At 39.4% G+C, this 25,344-nt stretch overlaps 1 protein-coding gene across 2 annotated transcripts in view; it reads right to left on the bottom strand.

Annotated features, from left to right (window-relative positions):
- Positions 1-7,693: 7,693 nt before the first annotated feature.
- The window catches only part of GPC6 (glypican 6), a 718,299-nt gene continuing 700,648 nt past the window's right edge, over positions 7,694-25,344 (bottom strand). For both annotated transcript variants that reach the window (XM_068182446.1, XM_068182447.1), the window contains 3 exons: positions 17,902-18,038; positions 8,828-9,003; positions 7,694-8,392 (listed from right to left, as the gene is read on the bottom strand). In XM_068182446.1, the coding sequence (XP_068038547.1) occupies positions 8,190-8,392; positions 8,828-9,003; positions 17,902-18,038 (516 nt within the window). In that variant the 3' untranslated portion in view covers positions 7,694-8,189. The remainder of the gene's footprint in view (positions 8,393-8,827; positions 9,004-17,901; positions 18,039-25,344) is intronic.

Genomic DNA, 25,344 nt, shown 5'->3' with positions numbered 1-25,344 from the left:
CATATGTCTGGAGTCATAAAAGTTTAACAAACATGTATAAATGTCAATTGATATCCAAACCAAGAAATCCGACCTACTTAAACAACACCCTTTCTTTGAATTTGAGAAATGTAACAAAATTGCTAGTGGAAATTAAATTATGTTGCTCATCAGCAAAAAAAAGAAAAGTAACGTGGGGGAAGTCTGTCTATAAATGTCCATCAATTGATTTGGTTTGACTTCCCTGAACATCTGAATGCGAATTCCTCATTTGTAGACTTGTGTTCAGATTAGGCAGAAGTTGAAAAAAAGTATCAGAATATTTCAGAGATGTAAATGGTCCCTTCTCCCCACTCAAGTACACACACATATTCACAAATTATTTACAAAATATTATTGGAGTCTCAAACTGAACTAATACCATAAAGCTGAAATCTGAAGACCTCTGACTACTCTTTGGGCAAATTTTTGAGATTGATCTGAGACTCTGTAGCTCTTAAAAGAAACCCTAAGATCAACCAACTGCTTAAAAATCTTCTGTGTGATCTAAAGACTGAAAAAATTGATCTGTTGTTGCATTACATGTGTACAATGCAACATACATGTAGCCAATGTGTGAAGTAAATGAAATGAAGCCCACAACATAAAATAAAATGAAATAAAATAAAACAAAATAAAAATATCCAACACCAGACCTCAAAATAATCAATTGCAGAAGCAATATGAATTGTTTCCAGAAGTTGTTGCCCGTTCAGTTGATCTTGCTATAGAAAATCCACAAGATCTTTGGTGTTGGCCTTGCTAGCTCATCAGCATACCAGATGATAACAAAACAGAAATTTCAGGCTATAGTTACAAGAAAGAAGTAGAATTTTGCCACAGTTGAATGAATAACCCAAAATATAATCTATAAACTCTAATAATAGATGGAAAAAAGAGTCAGCAGCATTTATGTCAGATAATCCAGAACATACATCCACACAGGCATGTTTAGAATAGAGAATAAAAGCTAAAGGTGGGGTTTGATAAAGCCCAATAGAAACCTCCCAAATAACTGGACCAAATCTCCCTGTTGCTGCTTCCTCTGTTTGAAAATAGAAGCTTTAGTTGCTACCAAAGGCACAGAAATCTGGTGAAGGGAGATAGAAAATCCACTGAGCTAAAAATGACAGAAAAGACAGTTCAGCCTGGAGAAGAAAATTGTCATAGCCAACACTGGTGACTCAAAGACAGATAGGACATGTGGCACACAGGAAGCATTAGTTCAAATTATTTATCATCAGGAAACACGAAGGCAAAAGTTGGTTTTTTTAATATACTGGCTGAAATTATGAAATACTTATTTTGAAAGGTTTTCAAGGCCAGGATGATACTTTGAGGTGAGGAGTGAGGAGGAGGGATGAGAAGGGGCACTGTCTACCTGTAACCTAATATTTGGGATATTTAGTGGAACCTGGGAGACCTCTGAGAAACTTAGAGGGTTAATGGAGTTTGGGCTTTCTCCAAAGTCTTCTCTGAATGTAATTTTCAAGCTGGAGAAGAAAACTCACTAGATGCATAATGAAATTGAGTTTTATTTATGAGACATGTGAACAATTTTGTGCCTAAATAAAACTTTTTAAGAATGAAAAACTGACTATTGACACACAGAAATTTGTTTTAGATTGTAGGCTCTTCCTCAGAGTCTGAAAGATACAGAATTAGACAGTCTACCAGGAAAATGAGAAGAGAGAGAGAAACTTTGCAGCAGACTACCAAAGAACTGCTGACTTGTGAAGCAATACTTACGCCTTCTCTATGTCCATGAGTAGGTAATCAGACTACACTGAAAATTCCCAGGCAGTAGGTTGAAAAGAAGAGCTGGACAGATGTGAGGAGCTCCAGCTGTCCCTCACCTGATTTTATTGTTTGTCCCCCATAGTCATATATATCTGCTGGGTCTCACTGTTGAAGTCACTCTGCCCTGACTCATTCTTCAGGCGTTTTCTATTCATCTTGGGAAAAAACCCTCCATTGTTGGCAGAGACAACTTGCTTCCCTAGGAGGCTCCCTGCTTTGGACGATCTGTGTGGGGGCTCAGGAGAGCCCTGGAGAGCTACAAAAGAGATGCAGGAGATGAGAGAAGGAGAGTTGCCTAAATGGCTATCTTCTCACTTTGGAGAAATCAAATTTCTTTCTAACTTCTTCAATGCTTGGAACTGAAAGCCACATATTCTGTATTATTTTCATGGAAGAAAGCCATACTGATTTATGTTTTAGTGGGAGTAGATTTGTCTTCCCTGGAAATTTGACTTTAAAACATCTTCAGAAATGCTGACAGATGGACCTCCACTATATCTAAGATAAATAGTCAACATTCTGTACATCTTTTTTGCTAATGATGAATGGACACACTCTTTCCCTATTCCCTCTCAAGAAAAAGACAACTCCTCTTAGTAATGCAGCTGTTCTGAATGTAATAAACAAACTACACACCAGATGCTGCCAACTGCTTTAAGTATTAAACCACACAGATTTCTTGGTGGCAGAATAGAGGAGGAAAAGGAAGAAGGTTTTTTTAATCAGCGTGAAACAAAAGCCTTTCATGTGTGTTAAATTGTTAATTATCAGTGCTACATAATTAAATATAAAGGTGAAATAAGAGCAGACTGAAATACCAATCCAATTTCTTCAAATTATTTGATTTAACTGTGTAGACTTTAAGCTATGGACAAACACATATGTCTTTCTTGAACTCCAGGAAAGTCCAGAGACCTCAGCTGTGGGGAAATCAGTCAGAAAGGCTGCAACTGCTTTGGAGTAAAGGTTGAAAACTTGCAGGTGACAATGCTAATGTCACTTCTTTTATGGACAGTGGTATTGTTTTATTAAGAGTCAGAAATAAACAACATATGAACAGCTTCCAGAAAAAAAGGACTAATTTTTTTCTTCCTGATTATAGTCAAAATCCTGGTTAATGACAAAGCTCCCATTTGTTTTGTCATGGCACCAGGATTTCACACAGGTGCAATGCACAAGTCTGTTTACGACCTCATATGATGCACAATCAGAATCATAAACTATATACTCAGCTTAGTAGAAAAAGTAAATAAGTACTGTAAGTGAGCACTTCATGTTATGTTGGCAAATTACCCTCAAGTGATCGGTTGTTTGTATTGGTCAGCAGATTTGAATAGGACAGACTGTTGCAAAATGTTCAGACTGAATTAATTTGAGACCATCACTCTTGCCCAATGTTAGAACTTTATTTTAAAAATCGAAGTTTTTATTCTCCATTATATCTCCTATACTGCTTAACAGATGAGGAAATTGTTACTATCATAACATTTATCCTTCACATACCCTGTTACCATGGTACTCTGGTCTTTATCATTATCTTATCCAAAAAGGGTCATAATTACACATATTAATATGATCCTCACAGTCCGTCTGAGTAGTTGTAATGAAAACATTGCCATGTTCAGTGCATCACCTGCCCTATTTTCCTTGAAAGTAGGCATTGCTGAGTCTATTATGTTTTGACAACATAATCTCAGTACTGACACTAAGACTTAGCCTTTGACTGATGAATTTCCCTTTAAAATTATGGCTTTTTTCAATTTTATGTGACATTCCACTGTTAAATCCATTCTCCTCTAGCAGGTTTGAACATTTGTGAGTTAATATAGTAAAAATAGTTTTGTGGTCTTTGAAATGTGGATTTCTTCTTAATATCCGTAATGAAATCTATGGAAACCTGCATAATCATTCTAAAATTTTCTGTATTCAGTTCTAATGGGTTATCTTTGGAAGCAAATTAAAAACAAAAACCACAATTTGCATCAGTGCTGTAATTTATTTTTTATGTTGAAGTAATAAAAGTTTCAGCAAATAAGTATAGTTACATTTGATAATGATTCAAAATCAGTTAGTAAACTGAAGGCAACTGCTGCCTGCTGAGACACTGCACATAGAGCCCACCTTCCAAGAACAGCTCCAGCTCATAGAATCATAGAATCACAGAATGGGTCAGGCTGGAAGGGACCACAGTGGGTCATCTGGTCCAACCTCCCTTCTCAAGCAGGGTCATCCTGGAGCACATGGCACAGGATTGTGTCCAGATGGTTCTTGAATATCTCCAGTGAGGGAGACTCTACAGCCTGTCTGAGCAATCTGTGCCACTGCCCAGTCACATGCACAGTAAAGCCATTTTACATGGAAGCAGCTCGAACTGGTTTACACATCTGTGGGAACAATTTTTCCTAAAAAGTTCCACAGAACTGGGATGATTTGTGCATCTGAGACTCAGATTTTCAGAGCTTTCCATGGACAGAGGTCTATGATGCCTCTTAGGGAACTGGGATAGATCAACCCTTACCAGAACACTGAGATGCAGTTTCCTTTCCTCTTCCTCTTTTGCAGGAAATCTCTATTCTCTTTTTTCATTTTTTTCTGATTGTCTTTTTTTGAAATGCCTAAGCTTGGCCAGAGTCCAGGGAGTCTGCACTGCATTTACAGTACGATGTACTGAGTCATCAGTAGAAAAATCTGCAGTACAATGAACATGAAAAATTTGGGGAGGATGCAAAAACAATTCAGTTAACATTGAAAAGATAGAACCTCACAGGGGTATACAGCAATAGTTATGTAATTAATTACATCTAATTTTTGATTAGCCTCCACTTTAAAAGAACATTATATGTGAAGAACAGAACTTCTAGATTGCGCAGCATAGAGGGTTTACACAATCAAAGGACTTTTCCTTAGGACTTAGCTCCTTTTTCTTGAACATGTAATTGTCTTCTTTATAATTTCTTACTTTATCTGCTGCTAACAGAAGAGAAATATTGAAATTGTGGCACACTAAAAAATTGCCTCAGAAGAAGAGCTATTGGATGCAAAGAATGTGTGAATAGAATAATTGGAAATTATGTAGATTCTCACATTTATGAACATGAATGCCTTTTCTTTTCTCTCCTTCATTCCCTATTTCATTTTCTCTGTAGATGTAATAGCTCTCTTAATCTCAGAAAAATGCAATGTATGAAGAGTGTATTCAACCTTTAGGGACTATTAAAGAAATGTATACACAGTAACTTCACGCAAAGGCATCTCTGTCTCCTGATAAAATATCACCATGCATAGTAGAAAAATAAGAGGAGAAATAATAATGTGGAAGACAAAAAATTTCTGGCAGAACTCCTGCAAGAATCATGTTTTGGCAAAGATTAAGCTGGTGTGTTGTTTGAGCAGCAGTGTATAAGATCCAGTTCAAGAAGAGCAGGGCAAGCTCCTCCAGTGACGAGCGCCTTCAGTGAACCCCAGGTTCTTTCTTACTCCTTGTCCAAAAGAATCCAACTTACTCCTTGTCCAAAAGTCCATGGAGGTCTGCAAATAGATGAGAGCACCCTGGACACACACCTTGGCTGCACCAGCTGAAAACAGTCATCAGATCACCTACATGTGTGCCCAGACTAGCACAACAACCTGAGGAGTCCATCAGCTCCTTCACTAGCAGTGTGGAGCAAGTACAACAGAGAACTTGCATCAGAGGGCTTGGACACTTTTGCCTGTCTTTCAGATCCATAATAATCAGATGGAAATAGAATCAGTTACCACTGAATAAACACACAACCAGAGAAATCAAAATCAAACAACTTCTCTTGAAACAAAGTTGCTGAGGATGTAGAGAGGATGTGGAGATGGGTAGAAAGAGATGGATCAGGGGAGATTTTTAAAGGGTTCTCCTTGTAGAAAACAACATGTGCAATTTCAGGAAAAAAATTAGAAGCAAAGACCTTCTGCTTGATACCTGCTGTACAAGGGCAAAAGAAAAAGCCTATGAGAATTGGCTTAAACTTCCTGGACACAGTAAATGCTCAATCAGAAGACCTGATCCAGGAGGAACATTTGGAGAAGCGGGAAGCATTGCTATGCTTACACATGTAAGACACGTGTGATCTGTATGCTTAGACAGTGACATTCTAATCTGGGCCCAGAAGAACAGACCACCTGTCAGGGCCAGGCTGGATGGCGCCCTGAGCAACTTCATCTGGTGAATGGCATCCCTGCCCATGGCAGGGGGGGATGCAACTAAATTATCTTTAAGGTCCCTTCCAACCCAGACCATTCCACGATTCTATGATGCTATCTATCATTATATTTCAAAGTAAACAAATGGGGAAGAAAAGGAATTGAATACAAGTGGCTCAAAACTTATACTTTTTGTTATTAGACATACTATATAAATAGATTGTAAATACTTTTTGGTAAAAGTGCTTAAGTATACTTTATGCTAACGTGCTGTGTGTTTTCTATTTTAATTTCATGCCTAAATCGATAGCTAATTATAATTTGACAAGAAAAAGCGATTGCAAAGGATATGATCTACCTGCTCTGCTGCTAAATTGGAATGTGGTTGGCTGGCTTTACAGTGTTACCACAATTTATATATACCATTTCCAGAGTCAATGTAAGAATCAGGAAATAAATTTATGGCAAATCATTTCAACACCACATAGAACTGCCCCGAAAATCCTTTGTCTGTGGTTGATAGAAGAAGGAAGATTTTGATGTCTAATTGTTGACACACATTCGTCCAGGATTTAAACAGCTTCCATCTTGGGTTTCATGACCAGATGCAAATTAGGGAAACTCTATCCCAGACCATAGCCATTTAGACAATGATTATTAAAGCAATGTATCCTTGAAGAATCTGAAGTACAATTACCATCACAATTAACATCCATGTCCTTCTCTAGGCCTATCATACAAACTCACATGCTCCCCCCCACCCCTCCACCAAATACACACATATGAGAGAGGTTTTCTCCACCAACCTGCAAACTTGTTAGGAAATGGACAACTGGATATGTAAAAAATTCTCTTCTTTGATTTTCATGCTCACCAGTCATTAAAGGGTTACTTTTCAGAGCAGCAAAAAAAGAAGAGTTGGTTGACCAAACATTTTTTTTCTTATAAAGAAGTGTCAACCCTGAGCTTGTAATTAAGAAGTTAAAATCTGTGATTTATATATATTTATATATAAAAATAGATGATCATACTAAGACTAAAAAAGTGAAAGAAATCTCCATGTCAGTACTATATATTTGTTTGATCTGAAATTTTGTAGAAGAAATCCTTGCGACACTGAAATTAACTGATATGAAAGATGTAGTTAGGTGTGAAACACACTACTGATGTGGTTGCTGTTAGTCTATTAGAGAATTGCTGTCTTGGTAGGGTAATGGACATAGTAGCAAAAACTTCTAATCGATGTCAGAACAGTAACAAAAGGAAAAAGATTACATCACAAGAGATTATTTTCTGTCTGAGCCCGTGAGGGGTCAAGAGAGTTGTTTAACATTACCATCATGGCTGGTGAGCTCACAGGGGTGAGCTAAGTGGAAAACTCTGACAATTCTATAACATGGATAAATCCTAAAAGAAACTAGGTGAAATCGTGCTACTACTCATATTTTTACTGGGCGTTAAGATTCAAATCCTAAGCAACTGTAACATGACGTTCTGAAGCTAGTGGAGCTACTACCATACTAAAAGATAAACTTATTTTTCAGCTTCTCTACCTTCATACCAATCTGATGTGCTTGGCAGATGGAGTGAAAGACATTCACTGCTGAGACATACTTTTTTAGTGTTGGGGAAAAAAAATCCAGCCTTTCCCCCTATAACAGTGATCATTCTGATGACCTGAATCATCCTACAGAAGTTCCTAAAGGAAAACTGGCTGTCAGTGAAGAATAGTTGCATTTTTTTTTGTTCCTTTCTTGTCTTTTTTTTTTTATGTTGTTTTGTTGATATTCTGTTGAAATGCAGCAGCCTTGAGTCAGGCTTGATTCAGAAAGAAAACTTTCTTGATTTCTTCCCCCATCTTTTTTCTCACTGGGGAAAACACATACTGTAAGATCTTTTTTCCCTTTTGCAGCATAAAAGGAAATGAAGCTCAGAAAGTCTCCTGTAATAAAGGATTGAGAAAGAATTCTCACAAGAGTGGATATTGTCTTCAGAGATATCTGAAAAAAGCAGGAAGCAGTTCAGTCTGGCACCTGGTACTCTTTGGGAAAACTAAAATGGGAAGCAGGTTGCAATAACTGCCATCTTGTAGAAAACTGCAAGTGTTTGTGGCATGGTTCATTGTCCAAGAGTATAAGAAAAGAAGAAAGTAGGCTGTTTCTGTAGCTAAAACACAGTTTCTCTGACTAGATCCAGGATTATCTCCACTGTCTCTGCAGTACAAGGCTGAGGAAGATGACGAGCAATGTCTGCAGTGACCAGCCAGGCTGTGTGGCTGAAGCCTCCACCTCCCTCCTGTCTGAGTCAACAGGCGGTGCTTCGGTGGTGACGAAGTCAAATTCGGTGGGGCAGATGTCGTCCGTGCAGCCGCTTCCGCTGCCTGAGCCGCTGGTTTCGTCACCTGGCACAAAGGAGTGAGGGAAACAGAGTGAGTGCTATAGCTTACAGCTTTCATCCCTTTTCTCCCTTCTAGTTGGCACCCCAGTGGGGATGAACACATTGGGAATGAGGAAGTGTTGGTGGTGCTAAATTTCATTCAGCAAAGCTTCCAAATGAAACCCACTGTGACTTAATTAGGTGATTAAGTGCTCTTCTGAAAAAGGATCAGACTGCTGGCATTATGGAAAGCCTTCAGTGTCTGGATGTATTAAACATGAAGATAAGCAAGAGAAGCAAAAGAAACAATTATATAACTGGAATTTCATGGAACAGAAAAAGACTTTTTATGTTGTCAGCAGCGCAGAGTACAAAGACCACAGTAAGTCATTGCAACAGAGCCAATTTATAAATGGGTTCCAAAATTACAGTTATGTAATGACAGTTAATGGCTTCTTACTTGTGTCCTGGAAGTTGACATCATTCCCATTGTATGCGTTCTTCAGTTTGTTAGTCATGACACGTAAGGCCATGATTTGCTGTCGAATGAAGGTGTCTGGCCTTGTGATGTCCACATCTACTTCTGGATTGTTGATCTGGTTGGTCAAGCCATCGTTCATAATCTCAGGCAAGTATCTATACAGCAGAATGAAAGATTAGTTTGAGACACAGTAATTCCAGAAAAAAAGCCACTGTGCAGTAAATGATGTGCTAAGAAATTCAATGTGCAGTTCTTAAACAGATCCATTAAAACTGTTTTAAAAATATAGTTTTTAATTTTAGCAACTCCAAAGGATCTGTTTAGTAGCACAGCTGCATGGGGAGCAGAAAGGATTTAAGTTTTTCAACTTCCTAACTCTCCATATACTCCCCAGCAAGAGCAATGACTGTGTGAACTATGGAAAGGGTTTGCAAGCCAGCAGTAAGTCACCACATATTCATATCCTCTGCTGACATGAATGGCTGCACACTAAATTAAGCATCTAACAGTGCATTCTGCTGTTTTTATTTCTTTCTGCTTAAAAAATATGACGTCCTTTGTTGTATATAGCATATTTGTTGTTCTGAGACAGGTTAGAAGCCTATCTTGAGGTGTTTAAAAGAGCACTTAATTTCCTTCTCCAATTCTTCCTTGCATCTCTTTTTTAGACCACCATGAACATCTCCAGCCTACATGACATCCAGGCCCATAAAAAGCATTAAAATTTTACCAAACTCCAGCATTCTCTTTGATTTGTTCATTATTCCTTTAAACCAGGCTATGCTTGCATGTCTCATGTACTTTGTGCATAACATTTAAGGTATGGCATTTCCTATTCATCCACAAATCTGAATCTTTTATTCAGGCTCTTACCTTATAATTTCTTGATTACTGCAGCATTCCTTTCTCTGACCTTGAGTAATGCAGTCTTAGGCTGCTCGCAGGCAACAAATGTACTTTTGCACATCTTTACCCTACAAAAAGCAGCCCATGCCTCCAATCATCCTACAGTAAAAATCTCCATTACCCTTTGTTAAAGATGCACTCTTTGTCCCCTGCTGCTTTGTCCTCAGGAAGCTCTCCTTGCAGGCTTTTGCAAAGCTACATTTTTTCCTGCTTCAAATTTCTGTCAAAAATTATCAGTGCATTTTACAGCTGCCAGGCTGAAAAAAAGGTTGACATTATATCTCTATGCTGGCATGGCACCCTGAGAAAATAGTGCATCACAGTTTCCCTCTTCTCTCTTGTCTGTCTTTACCTACTATCTTTGTCTCATATTTAGGCTGCAAGGGATTTGGGGCGCATCTACCCTTTTTTTACATTCTTTACAAGGATATGATCTATTTTGTAATTAGTTTGCATACCAGGTTGTCCTACTGATGTCTGTGGGACTCCTTGTGTGCATGTGTGCTCAGACAATAAGTAACGATAGCACAGTCTAGCCTACTAAAGACAAACTTTCACGATGCCTGGTACCAAATATAGTTTGAGAGTATTTCACATCACTCTCACTTGTGTGTGTCCAATTCTCTACCAGCACTGAAGTTTGGCGTTGGTGACAGCATATGTTCATATTAGTCTGGAAATATAAATATCTCTGGAATATAAATGTGAAAGTAAGGGAGATGAAAGGACTTTCTCTGTTGAAGTCATGGTGAAGAGAAAATAAACTCTGCATTGCTTCTGGAGGTTCACAAGACAACAGATGCTTTGCTGCACCAAGGAAGGGCTTAGTCTCAGCGTAATGGGTCCTTGCTTCGCAAGATGAGACTCATTTGCCAGCAGTGGCCTTTGAAGGTTTACATGAGAATAATACTGGGGGTGTGTGAACATCAAAGAACCAAACACAATTGCCAAAATACCCAGCCTCAAGCTGCATGTCCTGTTGTTTCACAAGTACCATGACGAGAAATAACATTGCTGTGGGGATCCCATCCAGACTCCTGCAGTCGGATTTACTGTGGTGAGAACACAGAGCTACCTCCCCCAGTATGCAAGACTGCAGGCCACGGTGTTATGAATCACTAAAGACAGAATAGGAAATAATTCTGCAGAGCTGCCTGGAGGCAGTAGGATGGAGACCTTGGCAGGCAGGGATGCTCTGGACTGCAAAGGAACAGCATCTCCATCTGTCACACGTCTCTACAAATGAAAGGGCTGCTGGAGATAAATTACTCAGCCTAGGAGTAAATCAGCAATTTCAAGGTGCAGTTGATTAAAAAAAGCAAGAATGTAAGAATTGAACTACTGGCTCAGAAAGGATGATTGTCCTGCTCTGTATCCCATCCATGATGATGGCCATAGCTGTTAGTAGCTACAAGTGATCTGAAATTGCTAAATATTCATGTGGATTGCTTTCCTTGTTTATGAAGGGTTAGCAGCTCTTTATTGCAAGCTGTCTATAAGAAGCTAAGGATAGCTCTGAAGGGCAGCTCACAGGCTTTCTTTGACTGATTTCTGTCTGGTTTCATTTTGTCTTACCATCAATAATAAAAGAAGAATGTACTGACTTAAAGCAATTAGAAAGTGCTCTGGTATGTGCATTTCATGGAGGTTCGTATTTTGCACTGTGACTAATATGCATCTGATGTCCTTCTCAGGATCATCTAACTTCACATGGGGCAGCCCATTCAGTGATTTTGTCAAACTGCCACACACCCTGCTTTATCTGCCCAGGATCTGGTGACCCCCAAAGCATTCCTGGCAACTGTACCTCACTTAGGTGTGTAAGGGACACATACTTGATGTAGGTCACAAGAAATCCATGGCCTTAACACTGCCTAACAGTTATTTGGATGCTTAAATTCCCTTGGCATTTAGGACATAATAGCAAAATAATTAGAAAGGCTGAAAATTAATCTTTAGGTTTACACATATACCAAATTTTGTGTGTTCAAATGCAAGTGTCTGCACATAAGCAGAGTCCTGCTCTCACAAGATCTAGCCACCACCAGATCCAGTCACAGCTAGTCAGGAGTTTATTCATCAGTGGAGCAGGGACAGCTGTTAGAGTCCCATGTGCCTTTGGCCAAATGACTAGTTCATTATGCTTCGTCTGCTGGGATTTCCTTCCGTAAACACAGACAGCTGGTGCCATTTGAATGCTCTTAGCTATTCCTCCTCTTCTTGTCACTAACTCTGAAAGGTGAGCTCTGAAAGGTGAGGCTTTCTGGATCATATCTGCAGGCTTCAGTGGGAGGTCCTGGACATCTGGGGCATCTAAAGTTATAGTGTGTTTCTTTCTCAAGGCAGCTGAATTGAGTCTTGAATGCCACTTTAGCCACTAGGATGTAGGCTGCTTGGCGTCATGCTGCCACTCCAGTAGGGTTTGAATATCCACTAGGTCCAGGGTCTAATTTTCCAGTTCCGTGAAGGTGTCGTGACTACTGAGACCATCTTCCATAGCAGTAGGTAAGTGTATTCAGCCAGTGGAAAACTGCCTCTTTGAGTACACTGACAGGGTATTGGGGGTCTTTTCGGGCACCTTAACATTGGTACTTTTAAAAATGCTCAAGCAGTTTTAGCCCAGGCTCTGGTCCAGAGGGGAGGCAGTGTCCTGTGTCACACTCATCCCAGATGGCCCACAGAATCTCCAGTGATACTACAACTGCATGGGCAACACACTCTTTATTGCCTCACCCCATATTTAAGTACCGGAATGTTTGAATGTGTCGCTCGATTCTGCCCTCATTGCTGAACTACTTCACCTGCTTCTTTGCAGGGGGAGAGGAAAGACAGAAAAGTTATATTGAATGAAATATCTTTGAATCGTTTTCCTTTATTTAAAGGATTGATGCAGATATGGGAACATGCAGCCCAAGGTGTTTTGTGAGTGGCAGCCTTGGAGAGGCAGCCCGACACATGTTCTGACAAAAGCATTTTGATGTGTGTGGGGTAGGGTTAAGTCACACCGAATAGGAAGCCATGTCTTGGGACCATGATTTGACAGAAGATTTGTTGCTGGCTGGGCAAAGTTGTTGAACACAGCTGCTTTTGCTGCAGTTCCGTAAGTTGAGACACCCTTGTGAATTTTAAGCTTTGCTGCTGCTTCTGCTCCCCTTAATGATCTCTTTGTAGGCCTGGCCATTACAAGAACTGTATGCCCATTATAAATGAAGAGAAGTGCCAACCTGAATCAGTGTCTGTTCTTTCCATCCTCCTAGCAAAGGGAAAAAAAAAAAAGAAAAAAAAAAAAAGAGAAGCAAGCTTTCTTAGCCCTCTGAGTATAGAGAAGCCGAACAATACTGTTTGTTTTCTGGTGTTTGCTCCTTGCTCAGCTATGTCAGGATTTTAGTGTAATTTACATTGTTTTCTGAAATATTAATGCTTTCTGTTCCTCTTAGCCTTTCCACAGTTCTTGCTTGTCTCAGCAGACACAGCAAAGACGTCTTTTGGCACATCATAGCCAAGTACCACAAAGCCTATTTAAAACCACTTCTCTTTTCCCCCTCTTGGTGTTTTTTTTGGTTGGTTTTTTTTTTTTTTTTTAATAACCTGTTAATGTTCCACAGTGTCTGCTTCCTTTTCAGGTCTAAAAATGATTGATGAATCTTTCAGGTCATATATATAAAGCTGTGAAGTTCACACCCCACCCACCCAAGAAAAAAGAAAAAAAAAGAAAAAAAAAAGGAGGAATATGATTTTAAAAAATAATCTGTCTTAAAGGGCAACATTCTCCATACTTTGCTGCCACAGCAGCTGCTTACAGTACAACTGGGGCATGCCACCTAGGCAGTACTGGAGGTATTCCAGGTGCACAGAATTGTAGGCAATAGAATACAAAATACAGCACAGGCTTACTCAGGCTGGGCTGGGTTTAGACAGTCACATCTGGTCCAGAAAGATAAGTGCAGTGGAAAATTGGCTTGTTTGGCTAACTAGTTCACCTCATCTGATTCTGTTTGCTCAGGAGGTAATCCCCATAGGATATTTTCTGTTTGGTTTTTTTCCCTCCATCTTGGAGAAAAGCTTGAGCAGACACAAGGAGAGGGAGAAAATGCCTAACTGCCACTTTTTTTGAAGATATCAAAATAAACCAGAGCCATAAATTAAGAATAGGCAGTTTTCACACATAGGGAGAAGTGGTTTATTCCCACTTTCATTAGTGGTGCTAAACACTATCTGTGCCTACATGCAGCTAAAGGACCCCAACTCATTGTCACTGCAAGCTTTGCTGGACATCAATGAGCAACTTTCTCAGGCCAAGCACTGGTTTGGTGAGTCTTTTTTCCCACTGAATTTCACCAGAAATTAAAAGCTCTCTGCCAAAGAAGTAGACACTCCCACATGTGTGGCAGGAGAAGAAGAGAATGTCAGGACAGCTGAGAATCTGTCCTGTGTTTGCTTTGGTGACATACCTTGTAGTTTTGAGCTAGATATTGAAAATTATAGTGTTCATTTTTCATTTTATTCCTTACCTTTCTGTATGTTTTTCTGTTTGTTTCATTTTTCTGTCTCATATATTATTCTATTTCTTCTTCTGTTTGGAGGAGTGATAGGTTCCTTGTGGAAAGGAATGCAGGTCTCATCTATTCCATGGATTACAGCTTTTCAGAGCTAAGACATATTAGTAAGTTTATAGTCCTGGTGAGCATGAGCACCAGGATGATAGTGCATGAGCACAATCTCCCAGATGCTTTGGTTGGAATGAGCTGGCTGAGTTGGTTGGAGCAATTAAAAGTTATTCTCCTGAACATCAGAGAGTTCCAGATTTGGTTGCTGTTACTTCAGTAAAAGTCATATATTCAAGGATTAATACCTTGGACTTGGTTTAAGTCCTAAAGACTGATTTTCCATCATTCTTGAGAAAATTTCTTAATTCTGGAGAATACCTATTAGTGAAGATGCCATCAGCTGTTAAGAATTTAATTGCATGTAGGGAGGGAGGTAAATTTTCCAAGTTTGATCTTAATGTTGTTTTTTAGATCCTAAATAGCTTTCAGAAATCTGTCTCTGCACATCTGGTAGAAGATGTTAATTCTTTAAACATAAAATTATGTTCATGTTCTTTTCTGAATACAAATATGATGGAGAAATCCTGCTGGGCATCTCTCTAAAAAGCACTTTGTCTGAAGTAGCTATTATTATTATCTTTAATATGGATTTTTCAAAAACAGAGATTCATCCATCTAATAAATATTTTCCCATTTCCACAGCACTTGGTTTCTACGTGATGTGACCTGATTAAAACCATTATTTGTACAGGATCAGCAATGAGCCAAGTGCACCCTTCCAGAACACCAAATGGATGACTCTGTTACTCCATGATTACTTGTGAATTGGTGACCTTCAGTTGGTGACCTGGTGTCACTGTAAATTAATCATGGCAGCAAAGTGATATTTAGGGAGTGTAATAACCACAAATGACCTTGGTGTAATGCCTCTCTCAGGAGAAAGCCAAGCTCTCATTCTCTGTGATCTCAGGTTTGTAACTCTTTTCCCCTGTAAAAGCAGCAGCAAAAGGTGATGTGTAAAGTGAAACATAAGGCATAATGTCTAGCTGGCAATTCAAAGTTTCTAATTCTTTATTCCAAAATAGAATTTGACAAAAACCCCAGCAATAATTTCCTTTTCCAATGGTAGCCAACCCCATGTTGTCTTCTTAGTTACAGCATTAATGTCTAGGAAAACAGGAAGTGGCTAAATTTCCTTTTTTTTTCCTACCACGGGCTTTTGTCATATTCTCTGGAATTCAACATGCAGCTCCTCACATAGCACAAGAGTGCTTATGACAGCTGACACAGTGAACACAGAGATATATATATATATGAATACTGACCAGACTTTGCTATGCTTGTTCTTGTGAGCTAGTATTTGATATCAGATACTAATCAGTCTGATAAAGGAAACCTTTATTTTTTTATGCTGCAGTAAAAATCTTTATCCACCAGCCAAGAAGTGATTTTGCATTTAGAGCTGGTTATTTTCAATATTGTTTTTAATACTATTTAATATGCAGCCATGACATTCTGTGGTGTTTCTCTGACTTATTACTATTGCCTCCACCTGAAGCACTTATTGAATTCTGTTACTGTGACTATACATTTCCTTTGTGAATGGATATTAAACAGAAACTGGTCAGAGGAGTAGTGACTGGACCTGCTGAAATCATATCTTCAGGTGATATTTTGAAGCTGTCACTCTACATCCAGTGAAACATCTGTGTTCAAATACCAAGAAGATTATTAAGAGAGGACTGATCTTCTCTCTCCAGAACATTAATCTCAGAAGGCATAATGAAAAAAAACAGGCTTCTCATAAGATAAATTCTGCAAAAGTAGGGTGAAAAACTGTATGCTTAAAATGTACCTCCTTAACTCCCAACAAATGTGGAAGCTGTGCCAAACCCTTCAGTGCAGGGGCAGAAGAGAGCTGCCAAGTATTTGCCAGGTGTAGTACACACACTAGTGTTAAGCATGGAAACCAGGAGGAATAGATAGATATTAAGGGATTTGGCTGCTCTTTTGTAGAAAGAGTAGCATATATCTCTTACTGATGCATGCATCCTGATGTGGCTCATGGCATTTAGCTGGGGCGCCTTGAAATTCTGCTTAGCTGCTGGCAGTGCACTGGCCTGGGCTCATGTCTTTCAAAGTTCAATAACAAGAAAGGATAAAATAGAGAAAGAGAAACCACACGTTTTTATTTCTCTCTTCACACCATTCCTTTATGATGAATAGTGTAATAGCCAGACACTCCTACTAGTACTTCTCTAAATCCCCAGGGACTTTCTCTGGATCTGGGACTTAGCAACTAAGCAGTGGCTCATGCTTTTGGACAGACTTGTTCACATTCATCCATAAGTGGATTCAGGGGGCTAGCAGTATCCCAAACAGCCCCCTCCTCCTGTCTGTAAAATGAATTCCTTTGAAGGCTATGTAGTAAGGCTAGGAAAAATTTGTGTGCATTCAGTGTGAAACATCCTCCTGTAAACTGTGCTCCTTATCAAAATGATCAGATGGTGAGAGGGTGGGGGGGTGCGATCTATTTATGCATCTGTCCATCCATACATCCATGTAAAATGACACCGAGCACAATTCTAAGTTTTTCTCCTTTGTTGTCTTATTTGCACTGCTTTTTATATTTTACATGCTTGTCTCATTTTTTTCTATTGTTTATTTGTTTGATTGGTTGGTTGTTTTTTCTTTTTGGCTCATTTTTATATTCTATCTTCATATATATCTTCAGGCAAAAGGAAAATGAAGATTCCAGTCCCTGAATGCCAGAACGTGTCACTTCTCTTCAGATTCAGCTGTCACCAGACACTCAGACCTCTCCACTCCTCACATCTACCCAAAAGCACAGGATACTGCTGCCCCTGGCATGGTCCCTGAGCAAATTCCTCCCCCTCTCAGCAGGGACAATCAGATCCTCTCCTCTGCCAGCTGATGAATCCACACTGGGACTTTTGGAGACACCTGCTCATCTGCTGGTTCCTGCTCTGCTGCAGCCAGGGCCAAGTAAGCTTCAAAATTAAAACTCACAGAAAACTCATCACAAATATGGGCAGATGATCACAGTTATCTCTGAAGAAGTAACATAAGGTCAAATCTTCTACACAAGATAAGTAGGAGTGCTACATTTATTCTCTGATGGTGATTTTTCATTTTTTGCCCTCCCCCCCCCAGTAAATAGCCTTAAGCTTTGCCAGCCAATAGCAAGTAGAATTGAAATTCCAATTTCTGTTTCATCCCAGTATGGTATCCCGAGAGTGCAATTGCTTCACAAGCTGTCAGTCCCAACACAGGGATGCTAAATGGACCTAAAGAGCTCTTTGAAATCTCAGTATAAATTATCCTTCTGGAGCTGAACCAATGCACATTTTCTGCCTTCACATGGTGACCCTCTGTGCACATTTACCTGACTCACACTCTGGCTTTAATGGCACCTTGACAATAAGTAATCTTGGCTACAAGTGGCGTGTGGACAATGGCTTGTTCTCCCCATTTGTCTTTCACCCTCATAAACAGTTTTGTGAAATACCCCCAGTTTCATGAATGCTTCAGGCCAGATGGGGATTTGGACTGGGTGGGGTGGAGAGGGGTCCACCTCACCTCGCCTTGGTGTGGCCATTCCAGCAGTCCTCCTCGACGGACGGACCCGCTGTCACTCGCTCATCCTTGCAGATTGTGTAGGGCAATGTTGACCAGAACTTTTTAGAGAGCTTTAGCTTTTCTTTAATGTCTGTTACCTGATTAAGAGACAATGAGAGGGAAAACAGATTAAAAAACATCAGCCACACTAATTATAATGTTAAACAATACATTGTATAAATTTGTAATGGTGATGATGGTGAAGGTTAAAAAAGCTAAAGGTGCTACAACTTAATTTCCTTGTGTTTAAAAACAAGACACCCAGCATTGAGCTCAGAACATACAAACAATCAAAGTCACCTTTTTCCACAGGCAAGACATTAATAAAAATGTTGCATCCTGCACTTCCTAGTTTCCATTTATCTAAGGTTTTCTAAATATACACCTTTTTAAGAATTAATATGCCTCACAGTCTGCTGAATGTAAGCTCAGTTAAATAGTGTACATCAGATAAACCCATCAGCTTGGTCATGTCTTAGAAAAATATTATATAGGCAGCTGCATGTGGAGGTTCTAAAAAATGGTGCAGTGCTGAGGTGATGTTGAACTGATTTAAGATATATGAGCTGAAAACACTGCAGTACATTTGGATCTCAGTTATAGTGAGAAGTCATGCAGAGACTATATTCATCTTTGCTATTATGTTTAGCTAAATATCTGTAGCAGAATACAGAATCTGCATGCAAGAAATGTTGGGACAGTATCGAAACAGTTTCTTTACCTTATAAATTCCTTGAACAATAATTTAATTTGGCATGATTCAGGTGACAAGCAGGAACAACCTGAATTTCCAGCATCAACTTAATAAATAAATGTTCTGACTAAAATTTTTTCAGTTCTTGTTTTGTGTATGGTATACTGGAGTGGGGAAATCTACAAGAATAGATAGAAAAAACGACAAAGGACAGACTACAAAGGATGAATGCTGCCACTGTTGGTCTTATGGAAACAGAAGCATTTCACATTAAGTTGTAATAGGATTTAGGGGAGCTTGTTGAATAGCTTTTAAAGGAAATCGCTAAGCTTTGTTCTTTAAAAAACCAAGAAATAAAAGCTCTCCATTCCTCCATTCAGTTTTGATATTGTCTTTTAGCTTGTTGAGGTACAATATTGTACTCAGCTATTTATCTCTTTTATCTTTTTTTCTCAGGACATGATAGCTCTCCTCACAAATGGCCTATGCTGCTTTGCCATGCTTAAACTCTGTGGAATGTCACTTTATAAGCCAGGAGATAGAAACAGCTGAGGATGTTATTTCAGAAGCACTGTTTGAATTTTCATCCACAAGAAATAAGTAAGAGAGTATTTTTCTGTATGGGTTGTTGACAGTGTTTCTTGCCATGATAGACACCTTATAAATCTCCTCAACACCCCTTGCCAAGCCCTAGTTGCTTTGTTTTCACATGAGATACTAGTGGCATTTGCAAGCCTTCAAAGTCTCAACAGGGGAGCCCTGTTAAGCCAAAAATTAAATTCCAGTTTACAGGCTGTGAACAAGGCTTTGGCAGAAATGGAGATGGTGTCAGGATGCCAGCCCTTTCTGATATCTTTGGTCCATAGGGCCAGGGTTTTTGGGGAGATAACAATCACTTTTATTCTATTTCTGCCCATGCTGAGGGTAAAAACCCCAAGGTCTCTGCTGAGGTCTCTACTCTACTCTTGTGCTGGGATAGCTAACCAGCACAAGCAACTCATTTAAACTACCCATTGTTCATGGTGTGTAAATTCCTGCTAGTACACAGTGAGAATAGAGAAATTCTATAGAAAGTGTAAGAAAGAAAGATTATCGGGTGGAGGATCCATTAATATAAGTTTACTGAACACGAAAGTCAAAGGGATAGATTTTCTTATTATTGCTTGTGCCTGGATGACTATTTACATGAGTAATCTGATTGATATTGGTTGTGAGTGATTAGCTTTCAGAGCAGTAACTTCATTGCTTGCTGGAAGTTATGTAAAGCTATTCAAAACTCATGTGTTTGGAGTTACATTCAGATTTTTCTCATATTCAGATTACAGCTGGTGCTCTAGGACTTGCAGACCTCTGTTTTCAACAAGTGATTCAGCACCTATTGGAAAGTGATTTTCCCCCTGACCCTTCTAAGAGCTGTAATTTGGAGTAGAAGCCTTTAATATTCACAGAAGCCAGCAAAAGGATGGAGAGAAATTGTCACAGCTCACACACTGCACATGCTTTCCAGATCCTCCCTGAAAATCAAAACCAGGACTCCCATTCCCCAGTCTCTTCTGAAGATATTAAATGGTGTCTGCATACTCTATATTAGATAAAAAATCATTAAACTTCCAAATGGATTTTCTTTTTAATTTGTATTAAGGAGGTACACCTGATAAAGTAAGATGGTCTTACTTTACTCAGGATCGTTGGTGAATGACAACTCATTAAATCTCAGAGGCATCCTCCTGAGGTGTTATTCCCATTTTAGAGCCTGGGGGGAAGCAGACATTTGCATGACTCACAAAAGGCAGCAATAGTAAAAATTACTACAGCTTAGGGAAACATTACCATTTACAGCCTCTCTAGGCGCCTTTGATTCAGGTGCATTTTAAAATTTTTTTATGTCATTCAGATATTTCCCTTCACAGCTATCTCCCACCTCACACCTTCCTATTGCATTATTTCACCATGGAGGTTTACACAACTTGTGTGGACTCAGTCTCTGGAGTCTTGCCCTTTCCTGCTGTCTGACCAACCAGACCTCTGCTAATCCTCAGTTTTTTAGCACTGGAGTTTGCACATCTGTCAAACTGGTTCCTTGAACCTCATCCTGGAACTTTCTGGAAGTGCAGTATGGTGTCTGATGGTTTTGCTAAAGGAATTCTGAACACTGATTGATTCACATCCTCTTTTAGGGAGTAGCCTGATGGCCTGGTATTCATCTGTGAGGTGAATATTTGGGCAGGTAATAACTTTGAAGTACTTTTAATGTAACTTTAAATGAAGAATAGAATTAGGAGATGTAATGCCTGCCATGACATGTTAAACTTTTTGCCCGTGGATTTCAGAGGTTTCAGTTCTGGGATCTTGTCAAGCATGACCACAGAAATTCTCTTATTAGTCCCCATGGTTACACATGTTCCTCTGTACATTGTTTTGATCGCCACTAGCATTTAAAAACAATGTAACAGATGTATAGACCCTTGAAAATAAGATAGAGCCCACTAAGGACTCAGTTAACATTGCTTGCTTGTGATTTATGAAGTCAGACTACTGTATTCCCTAGTGACCTGTGGCCTTGTAAATGATTCCTCGGTATTTCCTATTCTTTGAATTAAAGATTAACTTTCAAGCTTGGTTAGACTTCTGTGGAAACATTTAAATATGAGACATATGCGGTTTTGATATTTTACACATTTTCTTTTCACTTGCTCTAGCAGAGATTTATAGGGATTAAGACAACTGGATATCTTTGGCTGTAGCTAGCCTGATTTTCCCTAGTTATCTTCCTGACATAGCCCTGATATTATACTGAAATACCCTTTTTTCAGCTACTTTGGAGGTATGAAACTTGTTCTGAATCACAATACTTTTTCATAAGAAAAAAGATATAGCCAGAAACATGCAAAAACTCAAATTTTTAATTTATTTGGGACATAAAAAATGGATATTAAAATAGCCTTGTCTTGATCTATAATTGCTAACAGAAGAAAGGCATTAATGTGTAACTGAGAAAAGTTAAGTATTGGCATAATTTGCAAAGAGAAACTCATATCCAGAGTTACAGGAATGGTATAGCTACACACCCTACATTGAGAAAGAGTTTATTTTGTATTTCTGCCACTGACTTCTATGCAATCAAGTCAGTCATGTATGTCATACAATTCCTCAGCAGGACTTGGAAGGGCACCCATGAGCTCAGTTCCAGGCCTATCAGCATGGTCTCAGTTATAAGGTAAATAAATAACTGACCCATGTTTCTGTCTTTACTCACCTTGCATGCCAAAGTCATGAAGTGAGCTAAAAGCAAGCCTGTCACTTTAGTAGGAATCAGACCCTAGCATTCCTTGCTTTATTTCAGGGCATTTGGATAAAATGAGAATTCAAAGTAAGTTTTGAATATACTATGTAAAAATAAAAGTGTGCTGAATATCAGTTTCATAAGGCATGAAAGATTGCAGAAAGACCCTTGCTTGTGAACACGGAAGACAGTGGAATCACTTTGGCTTAATTTCTGATGGAAGAATGCTTCTTTGGCAGTGTGATAAAGTATGCTCAAAAGCAACTGGGGACAAAAAGCAAATTTTAAATGTGGAGTCCCTAAAATAATTTTTTAAAAGTAAATTCCTTTTTTTTCTTTTTGTCCTGCTCTGCCAAATCTTCCCCTGTCAAGACCATCTCATATTCCTTTCAGATTCATCATCTCCACCCATATAATTCCTACTTTCAAAGATAAAGGACTATCAGAAGATGCTAAAATCATGTTCAAAGATGGTGAAATGCACACAAACCTGACGTAGGTTCAATGTAATAAATGAAATAAAATAATATGGAGTCTTTATGTTAAGAAGAAATGTTTCCCTTTAACCTCTCTTTCTTCTTCCTGCTGTTTTTTAAAATAACATTTTTTTTCTTGTTTATTCTGTGATTTGGAAAGATTTTCCTTTTGAAGTAAAAGCAGAATATTCAGCTTGCCTTTCTGTCAACACCTTCTCCTTGTGGATGCTCAGAGATGTGTTGATGCAAAGTCCATTGAGAATTAAGCCTTTATGACCTGGAAAAACGTAGAAATGTTTCTGGTGGTTCACTGGAAGTTGCTTCTCTGGGGTACCAGGGTGCCACCCCAGATGTTGTACTGTGGACTGTATGTGGCAGCAAAGACACGTGGCAGATGTTTCAAGTGGCTGCTTGTGATGGGGTGCGGTAATTTCAGGGACTTCAGGCCATGTATGTAAAGTATATTCTGCCAGTGTGTCACACTGACAGAACAGCTACAGACAGCAAGTGGAAAGAAGTCTGACATTTTGTCTCAGAGAACAGACATGAAAGCAGCCATCGCGAGCCATGTTCGTGTCTGTTCAGTTTCTTTAGTCACTGACTCCTATGCCCTTTCATTCACAAGCAACATTTAACTAATGCCACTTCTTCATGCTACATTATTTTCCAGTGAAAAACCAGACAAGCTTTTTGTTTGCCTGCTGCTTGCTTTGCCCTAGAAGCGTCTAAGACATCCAGCCAAGCACTCAGTACCCTTGCAGTCTTTATTAAAAATAATGTAGACCTTGTATAATGGTGGGCAGCTGGATAATGGATTTGTGGATATGGTACTTGAGCACCTGAGCTGCATGTGGAATTGTGAGAGGCATGTCCTTCCTCATGGGCATGGCCAGGTAGGAAGAACAAACAGGTCACCACCATTTGATTTGTGTTCTGCCGTACCAGCAGAAAACTGCGCCAGACTTTCATACATCGATTTATGTCCATTAGGGATTTAATCTGAAAGCATTCAAAGACTAACAGCCAACAATTTGTTTAAAAGGACTAGGTAGCAACCACATATTATATACTGTTTCTAACTAAGTTGTTATGTGTATATGTCTGCTACATGTGAGTGTCGAAGTCAGGGCAGGAATCATAAATCACAAGCAGCTTAGTATAGGACAGCTGGGTATTTTAACTGACACACAGTTTTCCTTGTAAGATGGGCTTAATGAAAAGCAGTTAACTAAGTTTTAGGAACTGTCCCCCAAGAAAGATGTGTCTCCTGTGTGTCCTTTGTTACTTCTCTTATCTTCCTATAAATATCTTGGAGGCACTAAGGATTTATGTATAAGCAACTGAACTGGGCTCCCTCTATCTCATCCAGCTATTTAGCTAAAAAGGATCTCTCTCAGACATTTTATTAAAGGAACCTTCATTTCTCCACTGATTAGATGTAGGGAGCTTAGGCACACATTTTTGTGTGGCTCATTAGGTGCCCAAAATTTCAATGCACACTGGGTACCTCAGTGAGGGTGACTTGCTTCAATTATAAAACAAGCGAGGCAGAACTTTATTTGCTCTATATGGAAATCTTTCTTTTCATACATTATACATTTCCATATTTTCTCACAAAACAAATTTAAATGCCAAGCCGTTGCCAAACCACCATGCACTTGATGGTATATTATTTTCAGCTTTTTAAAAAGTGAGGCGTGTGCCACATGGACTTAGCGGGGTTTGAGCACCGCGTCGCCCCAGCTGCCAGGGAGGACCCTGGGTTTGGGGGGCCCTCGAGATGGCAGTGTTGCTCAGTCTTGACGCTGCTGCCAGCCCCCCTCAGCACACCCGCTGTGTTTCCCAGAGAATAAGACCGTAGATTGTTCCGCTGAATATAAAACTGACAACCCTGTTATTTTAAACTCAAAAGTGACAGGCTGTTATTTTAATGAGGTCTGCCAGTGCCAAGGTTAACCAAAGCTTTATTTTCCCTACAAAACATTAAGACTGCGGTTCTAAAAAGGGGGCTATGAAATTTTATGGTTATTGATACTTTCTCAGGGCATAGAAGTTCTGAGAATTTCACCCAGGTCTTCTTGCTCAAAAAATGATTTTTGTTTTCCATCCTTTTTTTTTTCCCTGACTTTGTGACTTTAAATGGTCTGGAGCTTTACCAATAACTGCCTACTCATGATTCATGTTTCTGAATCTGCAGAAAAGCAGATGACAGCTCTTCTAATCAAGAGCTAATGCAAAATCCCAGTTATAAAGCACAAATGAGCACCTGGGTAATTTGTGAAATAAAACAAATGAGCCAGGTGACTTTACAAAGCAAGATTTTTCTCATCAGAGTATTTTGAAGCAAAATGAAAGGATTTGTTGCTGTCATTGTCTGTGAGAGTTATTACCTTTGACAAGAAATAAGTTAAGGCCTTTAATAACAATAAAGAATGGCTATTAACCTTACTGAATTCTCAGAGTAACACATATATAAGTTCAGAGAGTTAGGGTGCCTTCAGCTTCCAGACTAATACCCCTACACTTAGGTATCTACATTCACGTCAATCCTCAGAAACCCAACACTGACTCACTTAAGTTTCTAGTGCCATTTGAGGCACCTGCAGCGATGTGGGAAAGTCCCTTGCAACTTGTGATTTATATGTGACCGCCCAGGGTGCTGTCTTGGATGACCTAGCTGAATTTTGTTGTATTGAGCTTTGACCTGAAACAGGCATTTTAAAACAATCCAGGTTTCCTACTGCATGTTTTTCAGGAAAATAATTTGCGGGTCTGCATGAGGGCTGACGTGATCCCGCAGAAGGCTCCTTGCCATCTGTGGCCTGGAAATGCTGGAGTCACGTCACAGGTTTGCTGGCTCCAGGGGCAGGTGCCATTGCTCGTGTAGCGGCTCGACAGTCACTGCTCAGAGCTGACAGCCTTGTGCTCCAAAAGAGTACAAGCAAACAGGC

Source organism: Anomalospiza imberbis, chromosome 2 (genome assembly GCF_031753505.1).
Source record: "Anomalospiza imberbis isolate Cuckoo-Finch-1a 21T00152 chromosome 2, ASM3175350v1, whole genome shotgun sequence".
NCBI lineage: Eukaryota > Metazoa > Chordata > Aves > Passeriformes > Viduidae > Anomalospiza > Anomalospiza imberbis.
Note: the sequence above shows the minus strand (reverse complement) of the source record. Positions and strands in the feature narration are given on the sequence as shown.